Source organism: Lepisma saccharinum, chromosome 2 (assembly GCF_977018435.1).
Source record: "Lepisma saccharinum chromosome 2, izLepSacc3.1, whole genome shotgun sequence".
NCBI lineage: Eukaryota > Metazoa > Arthropoda > Insecta > Zygentoma > Lepismatidae > Lepisma > Lepisma saccharinum.
The window spans coordinates 201,239,658-201,261,451 of NC_139230.1; the positions used below are offsets into that span (position 1 = coordinate 201,239,658).

Here is a 21,794-nt window from a genome sequence, read left to right on the forward strand (position 1 = left end):
TATTTTAATATCATATTTACTCGAATCATTCAATCATAAAAGCAAATCACTTTCTTCAATTATTGACTTTTCTCTGCCAGCCCTGCAAAATTTTCACTTTCCATCTACTGATTTATACGAGGGGTGGCCAGAAAGTAATTTCCAATTAGTAGGGACATTGATTTTTTGCAAACGCGAAAACCGTGAAAAATGGTAATTGCTGCGAAGCTATGTTTAGGAATGTGCACTGATGTCTGGACACATTTTTCGCCCATTCGAAATATCGAAATAATGCGAATTTGGCATAAAATGCGAATTGTTGGCGTTTTTAGCGATTTTCTTTAAAGAAATGTTCTAAAACAACGAAAAATTCCATGAAATCCAACATTCTTGCCTTTTCTAGGCCCTGTTTGTGTACATAGAACATGCAAGTTTTCCAACATTTTACTCAATAGAACATGCAAGTTTTCCAACATTTTACTCAATAGAACATGCAAGTTTTCCAACATTTTACTCCATAGAACATGCAAGTTTTCCAACATTTTACTCAAGAGTAAACTATAGAGTTATACGTACATGGAATAATTCCGACAGCCACATTAACTTCTATCAAAATCATTTGCATCACAGAGCAAAGTGACAGGCTTCTAACAGGAGATCGAGTGCGTATCTACCGTCACATGGGAGCCACATCTTTGTATTTGTCGCACGAGATATGTTTTGAATTACCAAGCTAAGTGCGCACCATCGGCATTTGTCGAGCGACTAATAATGGAGCTCAGTCGTTAGGGCGTCTGACTACTATGCGAGAGACCCGGTGTCGATCCCCTGCAGGGGAGAACCGGAATGTTTTACACCTATTCAAACTGCTCTGGCGCCCACCCAGCATCATATGAAGCTGGTACATTGAGGAAACTTTGAGGGATAAAGGTAGCCAGGAGCATGGTGCTGATCACATCACCCCCACCTTCAGCCTTGACCAAGAAAGTGTGGGGCCCTAACTCCACACCCCTATACAAATTCATGGAATAGTGCAGGGGAGCACTTTACTTTTACTTCCTCAAAAATCTGTTCCAACATATCAAACTGTCACGAAAATACGTAGACCATGTGACCTACAATTTAAAATAATAGTTTAAATGCACAATGGCGTATTAAGTTTCGGTATATTTGACAGATAAATGTGCGAATTTTGGGAAACTTAACACTAACAAGTCAAAATAAGATAATGCCAATTTTTGGTGCCATAATATATTGGTATATGTCACGTGAGATTGATTGATTTTAATTTTTTTCAGTGCGTCGCCACTTATGGTCATTATGCACCCTTCAGTATATACGGGGAAAATTCCATTTTCTAAAATCCTTACCTTAAAATTAAAAAAGGGGTATGGAAAATAACTTTCCCAAAATAACTTTCAAGATATCAAACTCTCACGAAGAGGCGTAAGCCATGTGACTTACAATTTGAAACAGTAGTTTAAAAACACCATGAAGGTATAATTTCAGATATTTGCCAGAAAATGCTCGAAAATGAAAATGTGAATTTTGGGAAAAAAAACACCGTATAGTAAAAAATAAAAAATAAGAAAATACACCAATTTGAAAAAAAATAACAAAATATCAAGGTCCCTACCGATTAGGCATAAATAAAACAAGAGTATCAGTTGTAATTTATTGCATTAGTAACAGTGAGTCCTAACCTAATTTTCGGCATAATCACCATCGTTGTTCTGGCATTTGTCGTAGCATGGCACTAAATTTTGTATGCCCATGGCATATGTGTCTGACAGCAAAGAATGGAACTATCTCTACCGCAGTGTAGCTGTCAAAACCTTGTCCTGCCAGAAACCTCTTCAGTTAAACAAAGAGATGAAAGTCTGTACATTCAAGACCAGGGCTGTACAGGGAGTGGTCCAAGATCTCTCACCTGAAGTGATGCAAAGGGCCCGTGTGTACTCAGCTGTATGGGGTTGTGCACATTCGATTGGCCTTCCGTGAATTGTCTGCACCATCGTCTGACCATACTATCACTCACGACGTCCGGTCTGCACACCTCACACGATTGCTGGTGGCTCTGTGCCAAATCTGATTACTGCACGTAGGCTACTTCGCAGTCAGTGGGAGACTGTATGAGAGCTGCAATCTTTAACCTAGAACTGTCCTAAAACGGCTGCATTGCAACTGTACCAGATTACAGCTACATGCCACTTCTTCCTGCCTGCATGTGTGTGTGTCGCTCTCCGACCACTAGTGCTGCGTATAGGCACCAGTGGAGCTTTTTTCAGGATGCCCCTCGTATATGAACTTTCAGAAGCTTTTATTATTAGAGTGTTCCTGTTTTAATGTGTGGTTAGCTAAATCAGGTACCTATACAATACATTTCTATAAATTCCTTGCGTTAAAGTTCTAATACCTACATACCCTTTTCATCAGCATTAATGGTATAACTGCATGTTGTCAGTTTCACAGTACTTCACTTGGATATACTGTACTGAAGCAGAAATCCCATTGATAATGTAAGGAAATATGACACTTTATTTTGTTCGATTCAGTTGTTTCACTTATATGCAAGAGTTACGTTTTTTGCTTTACAGAGAATAGAGAAGTAGCTTTATGCATTGAAAAATGAGTCTGCGCTCATGGTTCTTGCAAGCAGAGGGTTCCAAACCTCAGTGGAAATATCAACATATAATACCGAGAATGTATAAGGAGACTGATACATTACAAATTGTATTTCTTAATCAATCACTCTTTATCTCATTTAGTCCTAACTTTAAAAATAATCAAGTATTTTATTTTAAACTTACTGCATATGACAAAATTCTGTAATCCTTCCCTAGCTTGTGAATTGTAATAATTTTCCAAATTCACTATTTTGCTTTTTGAGTTCAAATCATAGAGAATAGAGAAATTAAGTCAATTTCATAGAAGATAATATAGGTACTTAACAAAACCATACGTGGATCTGTACGAGTTTATTATTTCCATTTGCAAAAACATCGATTTAGTTTAGTTTGTAATTATCAGGGAAAAATGTAAATTTTGTCCTGGAAAACCTGGAAAAGTCAGGGAATTTCATTTCTGCTTGTTTGTAGCCACCCTGATAATTGAAAGAAAGAAAGCAAATGAGCACCAGAACACATTCTAAAATAAATAGTGCACTGTAAGTTACCACCCATAATTATTGGCCCAACGTGCAGCATGGAGATTGTGTGCCTGGTAGAGTGGACATCATTCATCACCAGGGAAAGGATGTATATGTAAATACAAATTAATGTATGAAGCTGAAGTCTGATATATTTTGTATTATCATTGTGCATCATGGCATGTAGTTCCAAAAAAATTCAGTTTTTATTTTCCATAATTGTACATATACATGTTAGGTTTTGGCTCATATTTTGTATTTTTACATACACTGTGTTCCAAAATGAATATCGGGGTTTTAATTAAGTGTATATTCTATTACATATACATTACAGAAATGAAACATACCTTAAAAGGAAGGGTAACTCAAACAGTTTTTTGTCACTAGTTGCAAGTGTTCAATGTGGGATCCCCTTGTGACACGGCACACATCTAGTCTGTAGGCAATTTCTTCCCACACTGAAGCTAGCATGTCTGTTGTAACAGACTCCACACCTGCATCAATCCCGCATTGCAATTCAGGGTGGTCGGCAGGTAGCGGTGGCACTTATACACTATCCTTTACATACCCCCACAAAAAGAAATCGCAGGGGGTGAGGTCGGGAGATCTTGGGGGCCATTGCAGAAGAGCCACGGCATCCTCACAATGACGACAGATCCATCGTTGGGGAAAAACAGCATTCAACCAATTCCTTACTTCATGATGAAAGTGTGGGGGCGGATGCCAGATGATGTTTCTTTTTTGCTAACGATCCAGTTGAGGATAGAACCATTGCTGGAGCATGTCCAAATACGCAGTACCAGTGATAGTGTTTTCCACAAAGAAGAAAGGTCCATACACTTGTTCTTTGGATAGAGCACAAAAGACGTTCACTTTTGGAGAATCCCTCATGTGATGCACTGTTTGGTGTGGATTTTCATATTCACTCGTCCACTAAGATGAAATGAGGCTTCATCACTAAAGATCACACTTGTAAGAAAATCATCTTCCATGTCCAGTACATTCTCGCAGAAGTTGGCACGGGTCACATTATCTTCAGGCTTTAGGGCCTGTAACAGATGTAGACGGTACGGCCTCATGTGCAGTCTCTATCATAACACCCTTCAAACAGTTGTGGACGGCATTGACAGTTCTCGACTCGCCCGCCTTTCACATTTCCTGGGACTCCGACTGAAACTTGCTCTGACCTGTTCCACTTGCTCATCTGGTAGACGTGGTCTTCCGGAGCTCTTCCCTTTGCACAGGCATCCCGTATTCTTAAATTGGTTGTACCATCTTCGGATGTTATTATCCGATGGGGGATCACATCCATATTCCCGCCGAAAAGTACGTTGCGCTCCAATTGCTGAGTTACACCTTGCGAATTCCAAGACAAAAATGCTTTACGCTCAGGAGTCATCTCCATCTTTACTACTAGCGCCGTGCTGCGGTGGAGTTACAAAACATCACCTGCGAAGTAGAAACAAGAACTGTTTGAGTTACCTTTCCTTTAAAGATATGTTTCATTTCTGTAATGTATATGTAATAGAAGATACACTTCATTGAAACCCCGATATTCATTTTGGAACACCCTGTATTATTTCCATATTTCAGAACATTTCTCAACAAATACTTCATCTTCACACAATAACTACATGGTCTCATGTGACAAAGAGTTTTGGGTGAATTTTTTTTTTTGCTATTGTAAAATACTTGAAATTCCTGTTTATTTACAATTGTTGTCAACTAAAGAGTATGAGGGTTCTAGCATCAGCTCTTGTTTACTACAAACATTATTTTGGAAATGTTGAAAGAGAGTTCCAAGCTGAGCTTGCTATTACTAACCTCATCCTCGCTACGAGTTGTTCACCCGGCAGCAGTACCACAAGCAACAATTTTGTGGCACACATATGCGATTCGCTTCTGTTTTTTCTTCAAGACAGTCACAGTAATAGTTAAAATGCCGAGACTGTATTTCATGTAGCTCGTGTAGTGTTTTATATTATTAAAAGGGTAATTTTTTACAAATTTTAAATCCACAATTAATTCAATATTTTGGTGAAAGTAACGAAATATGTATTTACATATTGGCACATTTTTACTACATATAAATCCATTCCCTGTTCATCACCATGTCTCTAGCATGACCTCTCAAAGCAAATTTTGTCAACCAAGCTGCTTTATTTCCCTGTTAACACATTCCCACCCATAAAGGCCATGGTCATTTAAAGTTACATGCTCATATTTGCCCGTAAACGACTAAGGTCTTTGGCTGCGGTGTCCACTTTTTTCAGGTTTTTCTTCTTCTTTTCTTCTTCCCCCTGTGTTGAATGGCAAATGAAAGGAGGTGCACCACATGACTTTCGGGGGAGGACACCCAAAATTGATAGTGTCTGTATTTCCTCAATGCAATTACTTTTCATTTGCCATTATGGAAATTATTATTGTATTTTTTTTTAACAGATCCTGAAAGTGATGAAATAAGAGACCATCTCATTGATGAACTGGATTATGTTTTGGTTCCACAAGAGGCATGGGATATGTTAGTCAGCTGGTATGGTTTGAAGGAAGGTCAGAAGCCAATTTCTCGGAAGGTGAGTCCCTTAAGTTTTAAATTTCAATTATAATTCACTGATTAATTTTTACATACCGTGGTTTTTCACTCTAAAAATTGGTTTATTAACTTTCATCACATCAGCACATTAGCTAACGAATCCATTGGTAGGGGTGTAGAATTTTCGGACACAGATGAATAAGTATTGTAAGTATGTCCTTTGTGACACTTTAGTAAATGTTCTTAATGATGTGTTAACTTTTTCCATCAGACTGGTTCTGTTGGTTCCACCTGAAGAAATTATGTGCATCAATTTGAACTATATTTAATTTTAACATATTTTCATGAGTATTCCCTGCATCCTAATATTGCACCAAATACAGTTTAGTAATAAATAATTTTTAAGTACTAGTAATACTAGCACATTTTTTAAAACAAAACTTCACGTGATGGTCGCACCCCACTGTTCTGGGGAAAAGAAATTAGCATAAAATCTGCACTGAATATACAGTAAAATATGGTATGTTTTATGGTATTATCGATATCTATGCCATGAATATTTTAGAGTAGGGATGTGACATAGTCTGCACTCTGTCAGTATTGACTGATATGGACATGTTGGTTTATTGGTAAAATTACTTGGGTATATGTATAAATGTCCTGAAATGCTGTACAAAATTTGGCCATTTTGTATTTTTTATTTATATTATCAAGGGGTGTGCAGGATCCCGAAAAGTCGGGACTGGGATCGGAAAAAAAAATTCCCTTCCAGATCCTGAATTTGGAAAATGACTTCCTGACTTTTCAAGATCCCAAGCAGTCCGGAAGTACCAAATGGTCACTGTAAAAAGTTGTTAATTCTAGACATTTTCTGCATTGTAAGTTTCTGGAACTTATCAGATATTGTTAGTTTTTATTCCAGAAATTCAAAATCGATCACTTAAACTGAAACTGATATGTAGATTTCGAGACTTTCAGAGCTTCGGGAAATTTCGAACATTTCCTGTCCCAAATGTTGTGATTTAAAAAATTTCCTGTCCCAACCCAAAAAATTCTGTCCCACACACCCCTGATATTATCACATAAATATATGCCCTAGTTTTTTAAATATTAAAATATGCAGTGTGTCAGGTAAAACCGATTGCATGCATTCACGTAGTTGCATACATTAAATTAAGTTGATGAACCATCAGTGTTCTTCGAGAAACATTTGAAATTTTATATTGGATTGGGTCTTTGCTGATATCAGTGGTATCCATATTAGAAAGTATTATTTGGATTTTATTTACTGATATCGCCCGATACTTTTCCTGCAGTTTGGTCTTCATGCGTCCACAATAATGCCTCTTGACACTTTCACAGTCTAATTACCCTGGAAATTATGCAAAATTCAAAATTTTGTGATTACATAACATGTATTTCAATATTCTGTTTGTAATTTTTAGATATTTTAGATCAAAACTCTTGGTAAACTGATGCATATAATTGGAGTTAAATACTTACACACTAGTGTTAATCATTATTTTGAACAACTTTTAATGAGAATCTAAGAATATCAGCATTGGTATAAGGTATTTGTTCAGCCCTAGTAAAAAAAATCATTTTGGTCTATTCCTAATGTATAAGCAAGTTATAAGGAAATAATACGGTATGTAATAATAATAGCCTGTGGCGTTACAGCCCGAAAGGGCCAGTGCTGGCCTCACTCCCACCAGAGATGGGAGTTCATCCAACCAGTTCTGGGGTGACGTGTGGTCAGCATGACAAACCCCCAGTTGTCGTTGTAGTTTTTTTGTGACCAGGCTACACTATTCTTTCATATCTCCGCAATTTCCTCATGATGGTGGGTGGCCAGCCACCAGTCCCATACTTGAGCCGAAATCTCAGGAAAAGTTGTTAGGGAAAATTCACACCGAAGAGACAAGCTTCAAGGGACGCTTGTTTCTTTGCTCAGTTCACATGATGGTACCGATATAATTGCATTAATCAGTTTATTAGTCACCCAAAAAAAGTAACCAGAGACTTTGTTACATGTAAATTACGTAAAATTTGTGCAAGTTATTGACACTCGGGAGAGGCATCTTGTGCATGAGAAAAACTGAGAAATAATCTGCACTGACCTCAAACTGTATGTGTTAGACTTTCCATTGTGGATAAAGCATAGACCTAAACGCTAGAGAAATGGTTAACAACCTTCGTGAAACCATGTCCTGTTATTTTTTTTTAAGTCAATGCCCGTAGCCCAAGAATTTTCCTCGTAAACACCTTTCCAGTATTATTACCTTTCCAAAATATTATGCATGAATTAACATGTACCCATGAAATTAAACATTGATAAATAAATTCTGGCATAATCATAAAGAGTAATAATGGTTTGATTTTGTGTAGGATTGTTGACAAATATAAAAATATGGATAAAGGAGTGGTAACATCATCTCTTTGTAATTAAGTGATCCCAGGTTCGATAACTGGTGGATGCAGACAGTGGTGCAGGTCCCGCTTTAAACTGTTGGTCCAGGCCTCATTAGTCTATTTGTGCATAAAATAGACTTAAAGAACCTATAACTCCCAACTCAAATATTATATTGGGATTTTTAGTTGTCAACCACTTTCAGCAGAACCTTTTGCAGCTCAGTATAGTTGATATGAGGGCCTGGAGGTTGAGAAACAATGCACTAGAGTATTTTACAATGTTGACTGATCTATTTTGGACTAACATGCCTCCATGTGCTGGCTTTGTCAAATAAAAGCAGTCACATGTTAAATGGCCGAAACATGGCCTCTTTACACAATATTGAATGCAAATTATAGCCGATAACTGCACCAAAAAACTTGATAAAGTGAAAAGAACGTTGTGTTTAAATCTTAAATCTTCGTAGATATCAATGCTTTATTATATTAACAAATTAGATGTTCAAACGTGTTGTATGGCCTTCTGTTGGGCTCTCTTAGAGAGATTAAATAAAACTTTTTGGAGTGAAGCATTCACGAACAACAAACTGAGGCGACACAATGCACGGTGTTGAGAAAAGGGCCCAGTTTGAGTGACACTTAAGTGACATGTGCAGCTTGTCGTGTCACTTCGGTTTGAAAGGTTCAGTTGATTATTAAGAGTTTACTTCCAAGAAACACATGTCACTTGCAGCTTGTCACATGTCATATGTCTCTTCGGTGTGAAATCTCCCTTACACTTTCCATAGGAGACTCGAACCTGCACTTGTCCTGTAGTCAGAGCCCAAAGCTTGCATCTTACACCACTCAGCCACTGTGTGCGTATTACAACCTTGGTGACAATGAAGTCACAAATATAGGAGTGCGTTGTGAAAGAAGGAGAACACATGCATATGCTGAACATATTTTATTCAGCAGGCTACATGGAACAAAGGAAAACATAAATTTCCGCTGCAACGCAGCAATGTATGGTGTCCACACAAAATAAAACATTTTCGTCCATCTACACGTGACATTGAAGTTCGACCACTGTTAGAGGGGATCCTGTTTACCATGGTGTGACGCTGCCCCGTCGGCGAATAACTGTGGCAATGGTTCGGGGCATGCTTCGGATGAGTCATTCAAGGTATTCCACATCGATGCAGTGCTATTCCTCCTGCAGGCAGGCGATAAGAGCAGCCACTGTCGTGGGTCCCCTCTGTTGCACACGTCGCTTAAGAACACGCCACACATTCTCAATGGGCGAGAGGTCGGGACTCGATGGTGGAAATGGCAGAGTTCGCACGTGATGGCGAGTCAACCATTCTCTTGTCAGCCGCGCTGTATGAGGCCTGGCATTGTCGTGTTGAAAGATGAGATGCCGCCTGTGGAACTGGTGCCTTCGCACTGTGGGAAGATGTCGCTCCAGTATGCGTGTATAGGCGTGTGCATTCACAATGGCCTCACTGACGTGTAGTGGGCCAACCCCAGATGCCATCATGCATCCCCATACCATCACTGATGTAGGTTTCTGTACCCGACGTGCATAACATTTTGCTTCATTCTGTTCCTCCTTCCGACAAATGACTGTTTTCCGTATTTTCCCGTACACAACATTGAAAATGGATTCGTCCATCCACAAAACCCTGTTCCACTGCCGAAATGTCCATCCCCGGTACATTCGTGCCCACCGTAGGATTGCCTTTGTTCAACATGGAAAGGAAGCGTTTAAGTTTCGCCTTGTACACTCGGTAACCGCATCACTGTAGGTAATGGCGAATGATTCTGGTTGACACTTCAATGTGAAAGCGTTCTCGAGTCCACAGTCGTAATTCGGCCACAGAAACATGATTGTTGGTCTGGATATAGCGCCTAAATATCCGTAGGTCACGCATGCTCAGCAGGCGTTTTCGACCGGGGGCCTTACCTGGCTCTGTAGTACCCGTATTTTGGTGGTGTTTGATGATGCAGTGGACGGTTGACTTGGGTAAGTTCAGTTGGCGCCCTATTTCCCGTTCACTGAGTCCATCCCGTTGCAACTCCACCACTCTTCTCCTCACGGTGTTGTGAATAGGTTTGCCCCTGGCCATGGTGATGATGCACTGCGGTTCCTCGGTGCACAACACGTGCTTATATACGGCGGACTCCCTTATCGTGTCCGTGACGTCATGCTTCCGTCGAATGCGCCACTATCTGGAATTTTCCGTATGGGTCTGGTGCCTGGTCGAAGTTCAATGTCACGCGTATAGTTCCCCGTTTTCATTCTTTACGTGACCTTGGGTGCAACATGCTGGCATCACGATTCTTGCCTGCTCACACGCCTCCTCTTACACACATGCGTCACTTCTGCGGGTCACCCATTCCACCGCCTATGCCTCTGTGCATTTAATCACTTATTCCTTTCTGGTCGAACTTCATTGTCACCAAGGTTGTATGTGGCATGTACTGAAATTATAAGTTTGCTAATACTGACAAAGCACAGGTATAAAACTCACTGATCTGTTACAAAATTACCAATGTTCCCTGAAGAAAATTAGTGCTTCATTCATCTCTTCAATTAATAAATGTAACTGTAATATGTTTTGCCTTAATAAGGAACTGCGTATATAAACATTTTCTGTGCAAAACCAGGGAGGATATGTGCATGATACCTTTATATTCATCAAATATAGTAACTCAAATGTAGAATTTTGCACTTACTTGTAGGCTTTTATGTAGAATTATCAGGTTGATAACATTTTTTGCCATTTTACTGATACACCAATATGCCTATTTGAGTTGCTACTGATAGAGTATTGATTAACCTGTCTCATCCCTAGTAAATATATTGAATCATGTGTAATCTACATACCCCCAACACATATTAATTGAACCCAAGCTATTTCTGAAAATTTACCTTATTTATTGTTTATTTACAATTATATTCACCTTATTTTACCTTCCCCACAATAATATACAGTGTGTCTCATGGTTGACTTGGCTGCAGAGCAGTGCCTAGTGTGCCAGGCAGCGGGAGCATGTCTGCCCTCAAATTGGATGCAATCCATGTAAATGGAACTGCTAGCTATGTAAGGAAATAAGCTCTTACAATTACATGGACAGTTACCTTGTTACAAGAGGTGTTGGAAATGTTGTCCTCCTGCATCCACTCATTTACGACATTGTTCTTGGAAATTTTCACTAACACACATCAGGTCCTCTTCTGAAATTGCTTCAATTTCTCTGCTTATTTTGTCTTTCAATTCTTCTAATGTATGGCTTCAGGTTTAAAAGCTTGGTAGCACGCCATGCAGATGACTTGGAAATGTCTGTTCCTTGTGCAAGGCACCAGGGGTTTTTGAGGAGTACGTTCCAGTCATGCTTCAACGTCGTCTAGTTTTTCCTCACTAAGTACACACCATTTCACCATTTGCTTCTTATCAAGAACAGACCCTGTTTTCCTAAATTTGTTCACTAGTTTCTGAACACACACTGTGTGGAATGGGAACATCTGGGAATTCTGCTGCAAGACTCCTTTTAACTTCCCTTGAAGAATTTGTAATGACATAATAGCCATACATAAAATTCATTGTTTTAAATTTTACGAAAAACGTAGCATTATTAACCTGCAGAAAAGCACCTGTAATACGTAAAGTAAAACAAAACAATCTAAAACATTTGTTAACATCTTAACACTTCACAAACACATGCAAACTTGATACCAGCTATCTGGTTAATAAAACACTGACGTGTCCAGTGGCAAGTGAGCGTACAGCTATGGGTGTAAGTAAATGCTGGTAGATGTGCTCTCACTTAATGGCATGCTTGCTGCCACTCCACAGCCAAGTCGACCATCAGACTCGCTGTGTATATATACAATTATTACAGGGGTGCAAAATGGTCAGCAAAGTCAGTTTTTTTAAAAATTGTTCTCATGTGTGTGATTTGTGGCCTTTTTTACTGTATGTGGAAGGATCCCTGTTGACTTCTCATTGGAAACCAAACATACACTCATTGACAAAAAAAAAGCACCTAGAAGGAGTAGTGGAAATGGAATGAAACTGCACCTGTTGACAGGTTACGTGACTGTATTGCAATGATTACAAAATCCGATCAAATGGACAACAGAGTGTGCACTACATGCATACTGCTGCCCCCATGTCAGTAGGATGTGGCACCCCCTCGGGTCTGGATATATGTGCCGATTCAATTTGGAATGCAGTTGTAGAGCTTTTGTATCCTCTCCCGAGGCATGTCTCCACACAGCCATTGCAACTAGTCTCGATATCCTGCAAATCGGCACTGGGTCAGAGTTCACATCTGAGCTGATCCCTTACATGCTCTATCGGGGACAGATGGTGGTAATGCAGAACTGAGATTCATTGCTGCACATGATGCAACACCACTTGTCACTGTCATCAGTAGTTCATGCCTCCTGGTTCCGACAACACTTTAAACGCAGCTGTTTGTGTTCTGGTCTTAACAGCAGCCTCGGCATGGGATGGTGAACTCATAGTCCAGCTGCTGCCAGTCTACGGCCAATGGTGCAGGATGACATAGAGTGTTGTAGATAGTCCTGTACATGTGTCCGGATAGCAGATGCAGATGTGATGGGGTTGCAAAATGCTTGGGGCACAATACTGTGATCCTCTCTTGATGTGGCCTGTCTTGGTTGATCTGAACCTTCACTATGTCTGTAGGTGCCCTCGCGTATCCATTGGTGCAAACCTCTGGCCACCATGACATCTGAATGTCGGAGATGCCTGGCAATTGCACGATTCGACTAATCGGCCTCATGGAGACTCCCAATACAGCCCCTTTTGTACTCCATCAAGTGCTGGTAATGCTGTCTGATGCATCTATGAGGCATTCTCTTGTGTTTATCACCTTCTCTCATAATGTTGACTGACTGCGTGACCCTCCACACATGCCTTAAGAATGCTATCAGGCCTGATACCACTGTCACATGGGGGCACAACTAATGCACTTTGGTGGCCATTATAGACATTATAAATCATTGCAGCTCTAATCATTTACATACATATCAAAATGACGTTCAAATTTGACCTTTCCTTCTGGGTTCGTCATTTTTTTTTTTGTCAATGAGTGTATGTCTAAAGCTGCTGAGGAAAATGACTTTATTTTCTTCACAAAGAACAACAACGTAAATTTCAATAAAAAAGGCATGAAAATCAATCCTGAGCTTTTTTACTTCTCCTTGAGTCATCATCTATGATTGGAGATATTATGCATTGTGACTGGTTCCCAAAGCATGCACCAAGGTGCCCTGGTGTGCCGTGGCTGGGATACAAGGGTGCTGCAAAATGTTCCATTATTTTTACTGAAAGGATACGATTGTTCCAAATATTTGGTTACGTGTTTAGTACTTTTTACATGTAATATGTTTGCTTACCATACTAACTGTTGCAAGTGTAAGATAGGCCCATATTCTGACTAGGGCTCCATGGAAAAATCTTGAAACACTAGTAGGGGCACCGCAGAAAAATCTTTAAATACTACGTGCACCGTAAAACAAAAATGTTTGGGAACCTCTGCATTATGGGATTCAGCACAGCATAACTCATGCTAGAAGGAGGGGAGATAACATTGGGAGAAGAGAATAAGAATAGTAAATGCTTTTGTTCACATATTTATTATTTTTGGAGGACAGTATTTTTTTTTTTTTTTTTTTTTTACCACAAATCTGTTTTTACAGTAATGGAAACATATTTTAATCTTGATGAAGCCATTCGTTTTGTACTCTGTAAAGTATGTTGGAAGGCTGGTTATAGAAATGTGGAGGCCAGATATAATTAATAAAATCCCAGTTTTTCTTTTGAAATGTTAATTTACTGTTTGTAAATATGTTAGCCAGTAATTAAGGATAATTTTTTGTGTTTATATCAGTAATTTTGACCCCTTGACTAGATTCCATCCTTGTTATTACAGACAACATTAAAACACAAATTACACACATGCATTCACTTCCTCTCTGCATGAGTTGTCATATGGGGCTGACCGATGATGGTAAATATACTTTTTTTGCTGCTCTACAAACTAAATTTATTTGGACATGTTTTGTCATGTTGTTCTGAACTATCTGGCTGTTCATTCTTTCAAGTTACTTTTATGGCTTTTCTATCTATCTACTAGGTTGTCGAATTTGGAGTGTTCGTGAAACATTGTAAAGTGGAGGTGTACTTGCTGGAGTTTAAGCTAGTGAAAGACTTTAATACTGAAGAAGGAATATTACGCAAATTTAGCAAAGTTGACAGCATTGGTAAGTTTCCTTGAAAAATGTATAACAAATTTTTAATGTTGAATCCATAACCGTGTAAGTTATTAATGTCTACTAGCCATGGAATATTACGTAGTCTGCATAGGAAATTTTGCACTCTTGTACAAACTTTGTATTACCTAAAGAAGACATGCAGTTTAGTTATTTCATATATATATATATACTGATGAGACTTCTTTATACATAACTCAATTGTATAATTCTGTTTTGTACATGTATTACTCTGTCCTGGCAAAATGTAATTTTAAAGCATTCTAATTAAACCTTATTTGTACAGAATGTTATTCGGTGTTATACTTACTAATTTTCACGAAATACAGTTGGTTTGTACATAGCCTAGTTACAACAATGCCACAGAAGTATACATTCTTGTCATTACAAAAACACTAATACGAAACAGGATAGGCAGGTATGGAGGCTGTTGGTCTCAAGTTGCGAGAAAGATGAGTCCGGCGTGGTAATGCCACAGAGAAGGCAGGGAGAGGCAATGCATGGCATGAAATCAGAGGAGAAAGATTTGCTGCATTTGTTCAGAACATGAGATGAATTTTCTTTTGTACGTAATTGCGATACAAAAGTACACATGTTAAAAATATGCTGAAAGCTGACGTTTTCTGTGTTCCATAATATAAACAGAACAGTGGTTCCTTCAGTTGCTACTGGTCAGCCATGGAGAACAGAAAAAGGAAAATTTACCCAGAAAGTGGACAGTGATCCACATATAACTAAAACTGAAATAGCTGCAGAATTAGGCATTGCATACACCACTTTTTGCACAGTCATTAAAAGAGAAGTGCTTCCCTGTGCTATGCACCATGCCATGAAGGCATATAGGGGGTGTTGGGTTAGGGCCCCAAACATCTTGATCACGGCCGAAGGTGGGGGTGATGTGATCAGCACCATGCCCCTAGCTGCCTTTACCCCCCTGAGTTTCCTCCAGGTACCCACTTTATATGACGCTGGTTGGGTGCCGGAGCCACTTGAACAGGTGGAAAAATTCCCATTTCTTCCCCACTGGGGATCGAACCTGGGTCTCTCGCATGGTAGTCAGATGCCCTAACAACTGAGCTGCTGCGGCTCAAAGTCATTAGTAAAATAAATTAGACAAATTTTTAAAAGTGGGTAGTAAATCAACAAAATCAGCCGTCAACAAGAGGGAAGTTATGCAGATTTGGAAAAAGCACTTCTTACCTGTATTTAAGAATCAAACTTTTAGATTCATTAATTTACCACTTTATGACGGAAATAACCTGTATTATATCTATATGACATGGTATCTAAATTTGTAAGTAATTCTCGGTTATACATATTATTTTCTCTTTGCCTTGACACACGACATATAACACAGGATCAACTGTATATATATATATTTAGTTTATGGAGGAGAGATTTTGAATAAAACTCTCAACAAATAGTTTTCGATTTAAATGGAGTTTTGTTTTTCACAAGTTTCCTTGGATCTTTCTTTTATTCTTACTTCAGTACTGTATTGAGTTCCTTCATAAAGTACTTTCTATTAAAATTTACTTTTATAAGCTTGCCAGAACTTATTTATGCTTTGATTTAACAGTTAAGATAAGCTTCAAATCATTACAAATGATAGTCTAAAAAGCTTTTGCATTGAAATGTGTTTAGGTTGTCTTAATCATAGGCACATACATAATGAAACAAAGCCTTTTACACTTATAATTAAATTGGTATATTTAATAGAGATAGCCCAGTATGAAATTCCTGATAATGATAAAGTACCATATAAAATTTACTGGTACTGATAACCACTCTTCTACCAATTGAATATGAAATTGTAGTTGATAGCTTCCTGGAGATGTGGCCTGCTCGAAAGTATGTTAGAATTACCAGTGCGTAGCTAGAGATCGGTTAGTTCATTGAACTTTCCAGCCTAACTATTGCCTATTTTTGTGGGAGCAGGAAAAGGTTTATAGAGCTGAGCCGATACTACCATTTGCCGATACCGATACCCACCAATACCGATGCTGATACTGGAACTTGTATAATTCCAGTATAAAATAAAAAGGCTAGTTACCAAGTCATACTAACTCGTCACATCACTAGGCACTTATTTAGAAATATATAATTTGGAAAGCCAGTCCGAGCCAAGTTTCTCAGAAATATAATAATAAAAGTGTTTCTATTTAATGTCCTCCTCCGTAGTCGAGCGGGTTAAGGCGTTCACCCGTCTTGAGATCGTTCGCTGCGGGACGGCGTAGGTTCGAATCTGGCTCTGGTCGGAATTTATTCGGCCTACGTATAGGGCCGGTGGCAACCCACCATCGTGAGGAAATTGGGAAGCTCCGAGTGAGTGAGCGTAACCCGGTCAAGAAGACCTACAACAAGGGCTGGGGGTTCGTCAGGCTGATCACCCGTCACCCCAATACTGATCTAAGACCTCCACGCTATAACAGGTGACGGAGGAACAGTGTGGGAGGGAGACCAGCAGTCGGTAGGTAAGCCAAGGCCCTTCCAGGGCTGTAGCGCTGTGGGTTAAAGTTAAAGTTTCTGTTTAATACGTTAATATAATTATTGGTCAATTCATAATATGTAAATTAAATAGTACTTAATTTCTTCGATGTGTATGGAGTATTGTTGTATATAAACACAGACTAAGAAACTGAGGAAAGGCAATGTTAATACCTATTTTGTTCTTTATTTCTGGACTAAAAAGTATTGTTATTACATAAATAGTAAAAAGACTCATAAAATCAGAGATAAAATGGCAAATATTCATCATCTAGCTTACGTGTACTTAAGACCGCTAAAATTTGTGTAAAAATAACTGTCCTGGCAAGGAAATTAGTCAAAGAAGTAAAAAATTGAATAACAAAGGGAATGATGGTACGTCCATTAGATGAAAGGTGAAGTTCCTGATAAATATTTTATGTACATTATTCTAAGTAGTGGTGTACATAAATCTTTAGAGGGGCCTCCCCAATGGTGTAGTGGTACTGCCGTCGCCTTGTAATCAATAGATCCTGGGTTTGATACTCAGTGGAGGCACACAGTCCCGATTAGCTTATCTTCCTTATTACTGCCATTCAAGACCGTGTGTTCCCAATCTAATCTCGGCAGAAATAATTGATTGATTGATTTATTTGCTTTATTTTACTTCACTTCACTTTTTCTCCCACTTTTGGCTAATTTGCGAAGATGGGGATGAGTGATGATGTGATGAAATTGATGAATGGACACTCACAATCAAACATCCATCCCCAGGCCAGGATTCGAACCCGGGACCCCTGGCATAGTAGCACGATGTGCTAACCACTCCTTCATGGGGTGTGGCTTTCGGCGGAAATAAATAACCCTCATTGACCGATACCTGCAGTCACAAAAAAGACAGAAGGTAAGAGGATATGCAAAAATTGCTGATTTCCCTTCCCGCTTGAACGTAGACAAAACAAGGCTAATTTCACAGTGACCTTCATCCCTCTGTTCCAAGAACTCTGCAACTACCTGACCCTGCATTAGTGTGGCGGGGGTTAAAAACATCCACCTATCTTACGACCAAGATCTTCAAGCTAGAATTGGCAATGAATGGTTTATTTTCCACAGCGTTAACTGAGCAGTTACATGCCTTCATGGTCATGTTTGCGTTCAGCTTTCACTTGCCCATGCCTTTGGTCTTGCCATCTGCTTCCCAGGAGGGTGGGGATTTTTTGATCCAGTGTTTCTAGAAAAATATGGAACCTCTTGTCCTGGTCTTCCAATCTGTAACAAGGAAGGGTGAACGAACTTTTAGAATGGACAAATGTTGAGACGAACTGTTGTCTTTGACCTCTTTTCTAGCCACTGAAAATCTTTGGTATCAGATGGTATTGGTAAATGAAAATCAACCGATACTCAGAGATTCCAATACCAATATGTCTGTATCAGCTCAGCTCTAGTTTATTGTCCAAATATGAAATTGTGAATGTTCTCTAAAAACAAAAATGGTTAATTAACCTCCTTAATAAATGTAAGTAACGATGTGAATTCAATGTGTTTTGCCTTAGAAAAAGATCATTATATTAGACATTTATTTTACAAAACCATTGCATATGAATGATGTGTTTTTTTAGGTATTGGGCTGTCAGAACCTTCAGATTCCTTCTGGGCTTGCTTTCTTTTCTTCCAAAAGATTGTGTCAATGACGCTTCCACTCTCACTGAGTGGAGTCTAGTTGTTTGAGCTGCTGCTCAAAAGCATTTTTGCCACATCTCCATATTGTACGGTTTCCTTCAGTGTATGTCAAAGGTATTGAAAGAGCCACATATTTATGGTGTAAAAATATGAAGATTTCGATACAAAAACTTTGGCATATTTCAAGATCAAAAGCTGTACATAGAATGGCATTTTGGTGTTAAAATGGTGAATAAGAACATACATTTGATTTAAAAACTATACTTACATCACACAAAATTAAGATATCTCTTCTAATGGAACATATTAAGTTTATTCCCATGTAAAGAATTCTCTTTTTGCTTCTCAAATATTTACAGCGGAATTAATCAATTTTCTGTGATTTGGGAAACACTCAGGATAATTCATACCTCAGAAGGTGTTGCGGCAGTAAATAAACCCTAAATGTTTAAGAGTTTATTTTGATTTTGCAGTCGTCTCCCCCTTCATAGTGTAATAGCTATTATGCCATTTTTAATATTGAGGTCATGTCTGACACATAGTAGCTGTCTGGTAATTTTACGTAAACGCAAAGTCCACAAAATTTTAATTTTGTATTTTGGGGAGAGGGGTTACATATATATAATCGACAGACAAATTAGTTGGCTTTATCGGTATCAGCCTATATAGGCATATTAGTGTGTCAATTTATTATTAAAATTGCCAATAATCTTGCCAATCCAATATTTACATAAAGAGTGTGTAATTTCGTGTAAAATTCTGCCATTTGGTTATTTTTTACATTTATAACACTAATATTGGATCGGTAAAATATTGGTAATGTGTATAAAAGAAATTGTTGTTGTTTTGAAGCTGGCAATAAATATTTTGCAACTGAGATGGAGTGGTGTTTACTGTTATGATTTAATGTATATTTCTTTTATTAAAGGAACTATTGAAAATGAAATGCGAGAAGCATTTAACATCTCTGACGAGGATGATGTTAGATTATGGAGCTGCTTCACTACAAATACTTGTGATCAATTAGTTAATCGGGACAGTACAGTTCAAGATGAAGGCCTGTTTCAAGGCCAAACCATCATAATCGAAACAAAAGGGCCAGATGGTTGGATTCGAAACGTCCCAGAGTAAATATTGATTTTTTTTGTACACTTTTTAATTAGGGCTGAGTGGATGCTCAATTGATTCTGAAAATTATAACCATTGAAGTTGTTCAAAATATTGATTAACATTGTTGTGTAAGAATTCAATTCTCATTGCATCCATCAGTTTTCAGAGTTTTACATCAAGAATTACATCAAAATATTAAGATACTTGTTACATTATCACCCCATCCAATTTTTCACACATTACTGTTGCAAAATGAACACTGATTTTCGCATAATTTCCAGGATAATTGACTACAAGGAAGTGTTGTTGCATATCACGTTTGTGGACCCTGAAAAGCCTAACCCCAGCCCAATTTTTACATACTTTTCTGGTGTAGATGGTGCGAGGATGCCAAAATTAATTGAATCAAATAAGAAAAGTAGACATTCAGAAAGCTTTAAGTTAGTTTAATGCATGTACAGAAGCCATGATTCTTGAATCATGCATATCTGTAGACAGATAACAGTTACCTAGTTGCCATGGCACATTTTCACCTGGCATCTAATTTTTTTGAATATTTTGAAATTCAGTTTTGCATGTATATTTTTTTTTAGGGCTGAGCCTGTAGCAATACTGATGTATCGGTATCGGCTGATGCCAGTGTTATCAGTATTGGTTTTAATTTATTTACCGATTATTGCCGATACTTTTCCGTCATTTTGGTCTTTCACGGGCTCCACAGAAATACCATGTGACACTTTCATGGAGTCTCTTCTGGAAATTATGCACCAGTTTTGTGTGAAAACTCTGAATTTTATGATAATATGTAATTTAATATTCTGATGTAGTTCTTGAACATTTTTATGGAAAAATCTTGATAAGTTGATGCACATAGAGTGGAAAACTTACACAGTAATATTAATCAATATTTTGAACAACTTTTAATTTTTACAATTTTCAAGCATCTGTTCAGAGTGGTATCGGCTCAGCCCTAATGTTTTTTAATATTTCTAGTTTGCTTATGGAAATGTCCATTATCTTTATTATAATATAACGAGTACAATATGTTCTTTTTAATGTATATGTGTGTTTTCAATATCTTGTATATCATTAAATCAGCGTAATAGACATGCCATTATAAAGTTTTGCACTGTTGCTAGCGAATTTGAATATCTGCAACGTATAGTAGAGCGTGGTGGTCTAGTCAGTAGTGTCTCACACATCCCCATAATGTGCCTTCTTGGCACGGTGCTCCATGCATTGGGAACTTTACCTTTTATCATACTGTAGAGTTGGGCATATATTAGAATGTATTGCATAGTTATTCACATTGTTACTGGTTGAGCATATTTTAGAAGCCACTCAGGCACAAGAATTAATTACTTTTAATCCACTCTTGTATTAGTTAGTTAATTAAATGTTTTAAGATCACCTTTCAAAATGTGTAGCTTCATCTTAGTTGGATTTATGGCTTTCTTAGCCCGTATTTGGGTCCTGAGGAAAAGGGACTAGCACCTGAATTATTTTTTTGTTTTTGTCTACCCCTGTGCATGTATAAACCAGTGTTCGAATTGATTGCAAGTGTAATTTCTAATTTGTCACCTAAGTGAATTCATCAGATTAACCTTTTTGGTAACTATTCTTGTAATCGTGATTGAAAATTTGTATGTTGAATCCTTTTTAATGCAGGAATGCATGGACCTTATCAGTTTTATCTGTCTCATAGGTGGTAATTTATTTTATATTACTGTGGCCAAACGCAATAATATAAAATAATGACACTGAAAAATGTAGCTCCCAGATCCTCATACTGAAATCCGATGTTTTATTTTTCAGTCAAAGCACTCGATACCCAGAAATAGAACCAAAGGCTCGTGAAACAGAAGTTAAAGCTGGACCTAGTAGTACAATGTAAGTATGAATAATGTTGAATTTACAGTCAACAAATTAGAATTTTTTCTGCCACATGGACAAATTTGATTAGTATTAAAATTAACCATTCTGCTTATGAATGACCATAAAAATTATGTAACATATGAAGTTTTTGAGTGACAGGGCTAGGGTTGTTTTCATCATAGGATGAATGATGTATTCACTAAATGCACAGCCATGAAATAAGGTGGGTGGCAGAAGTTCAAGTTGTTGCCACGTCTGAGTGCAACCCCATGTGTTCAGGGGTTTAAGAGAATGAAAGGTCTCAT

At 38.2% G+C, this 21,794-nt stretch overlaps 1 protein-coding gene across 1 annotated transcript in view; it reads left to right on the forward strand.

The window, feature by feature from the left end:
* Positions 1-21,794, forward strand: part of LOC145984264 (ubiquitin carboxyl-terminal hydrolase 15-like) — a 126,633-nt gene that overhangs the window by 24,903 nt on the left and 79,936 nt on the right. Inside the window, exons 3-6 of the mRNA XM_083117874.1 lie at positions 5,570-5,700; positions 14,223-14,349; positions 19,433-19,631; positions 21,430-21,504. Coding sequence (XP_082974000.1) covers positions 5,570-5,700; positions 14,223-14,349; positions 19,433-19,631; positions 21,430-21,504 — 532 coding nt within the window. The remainder of the gene's footprint in view (positions 1-5,569; positions 5,701-14,222; positions 14,350-19,432; positions 19,632-21,429; positions 21,505-21,794) is intronic.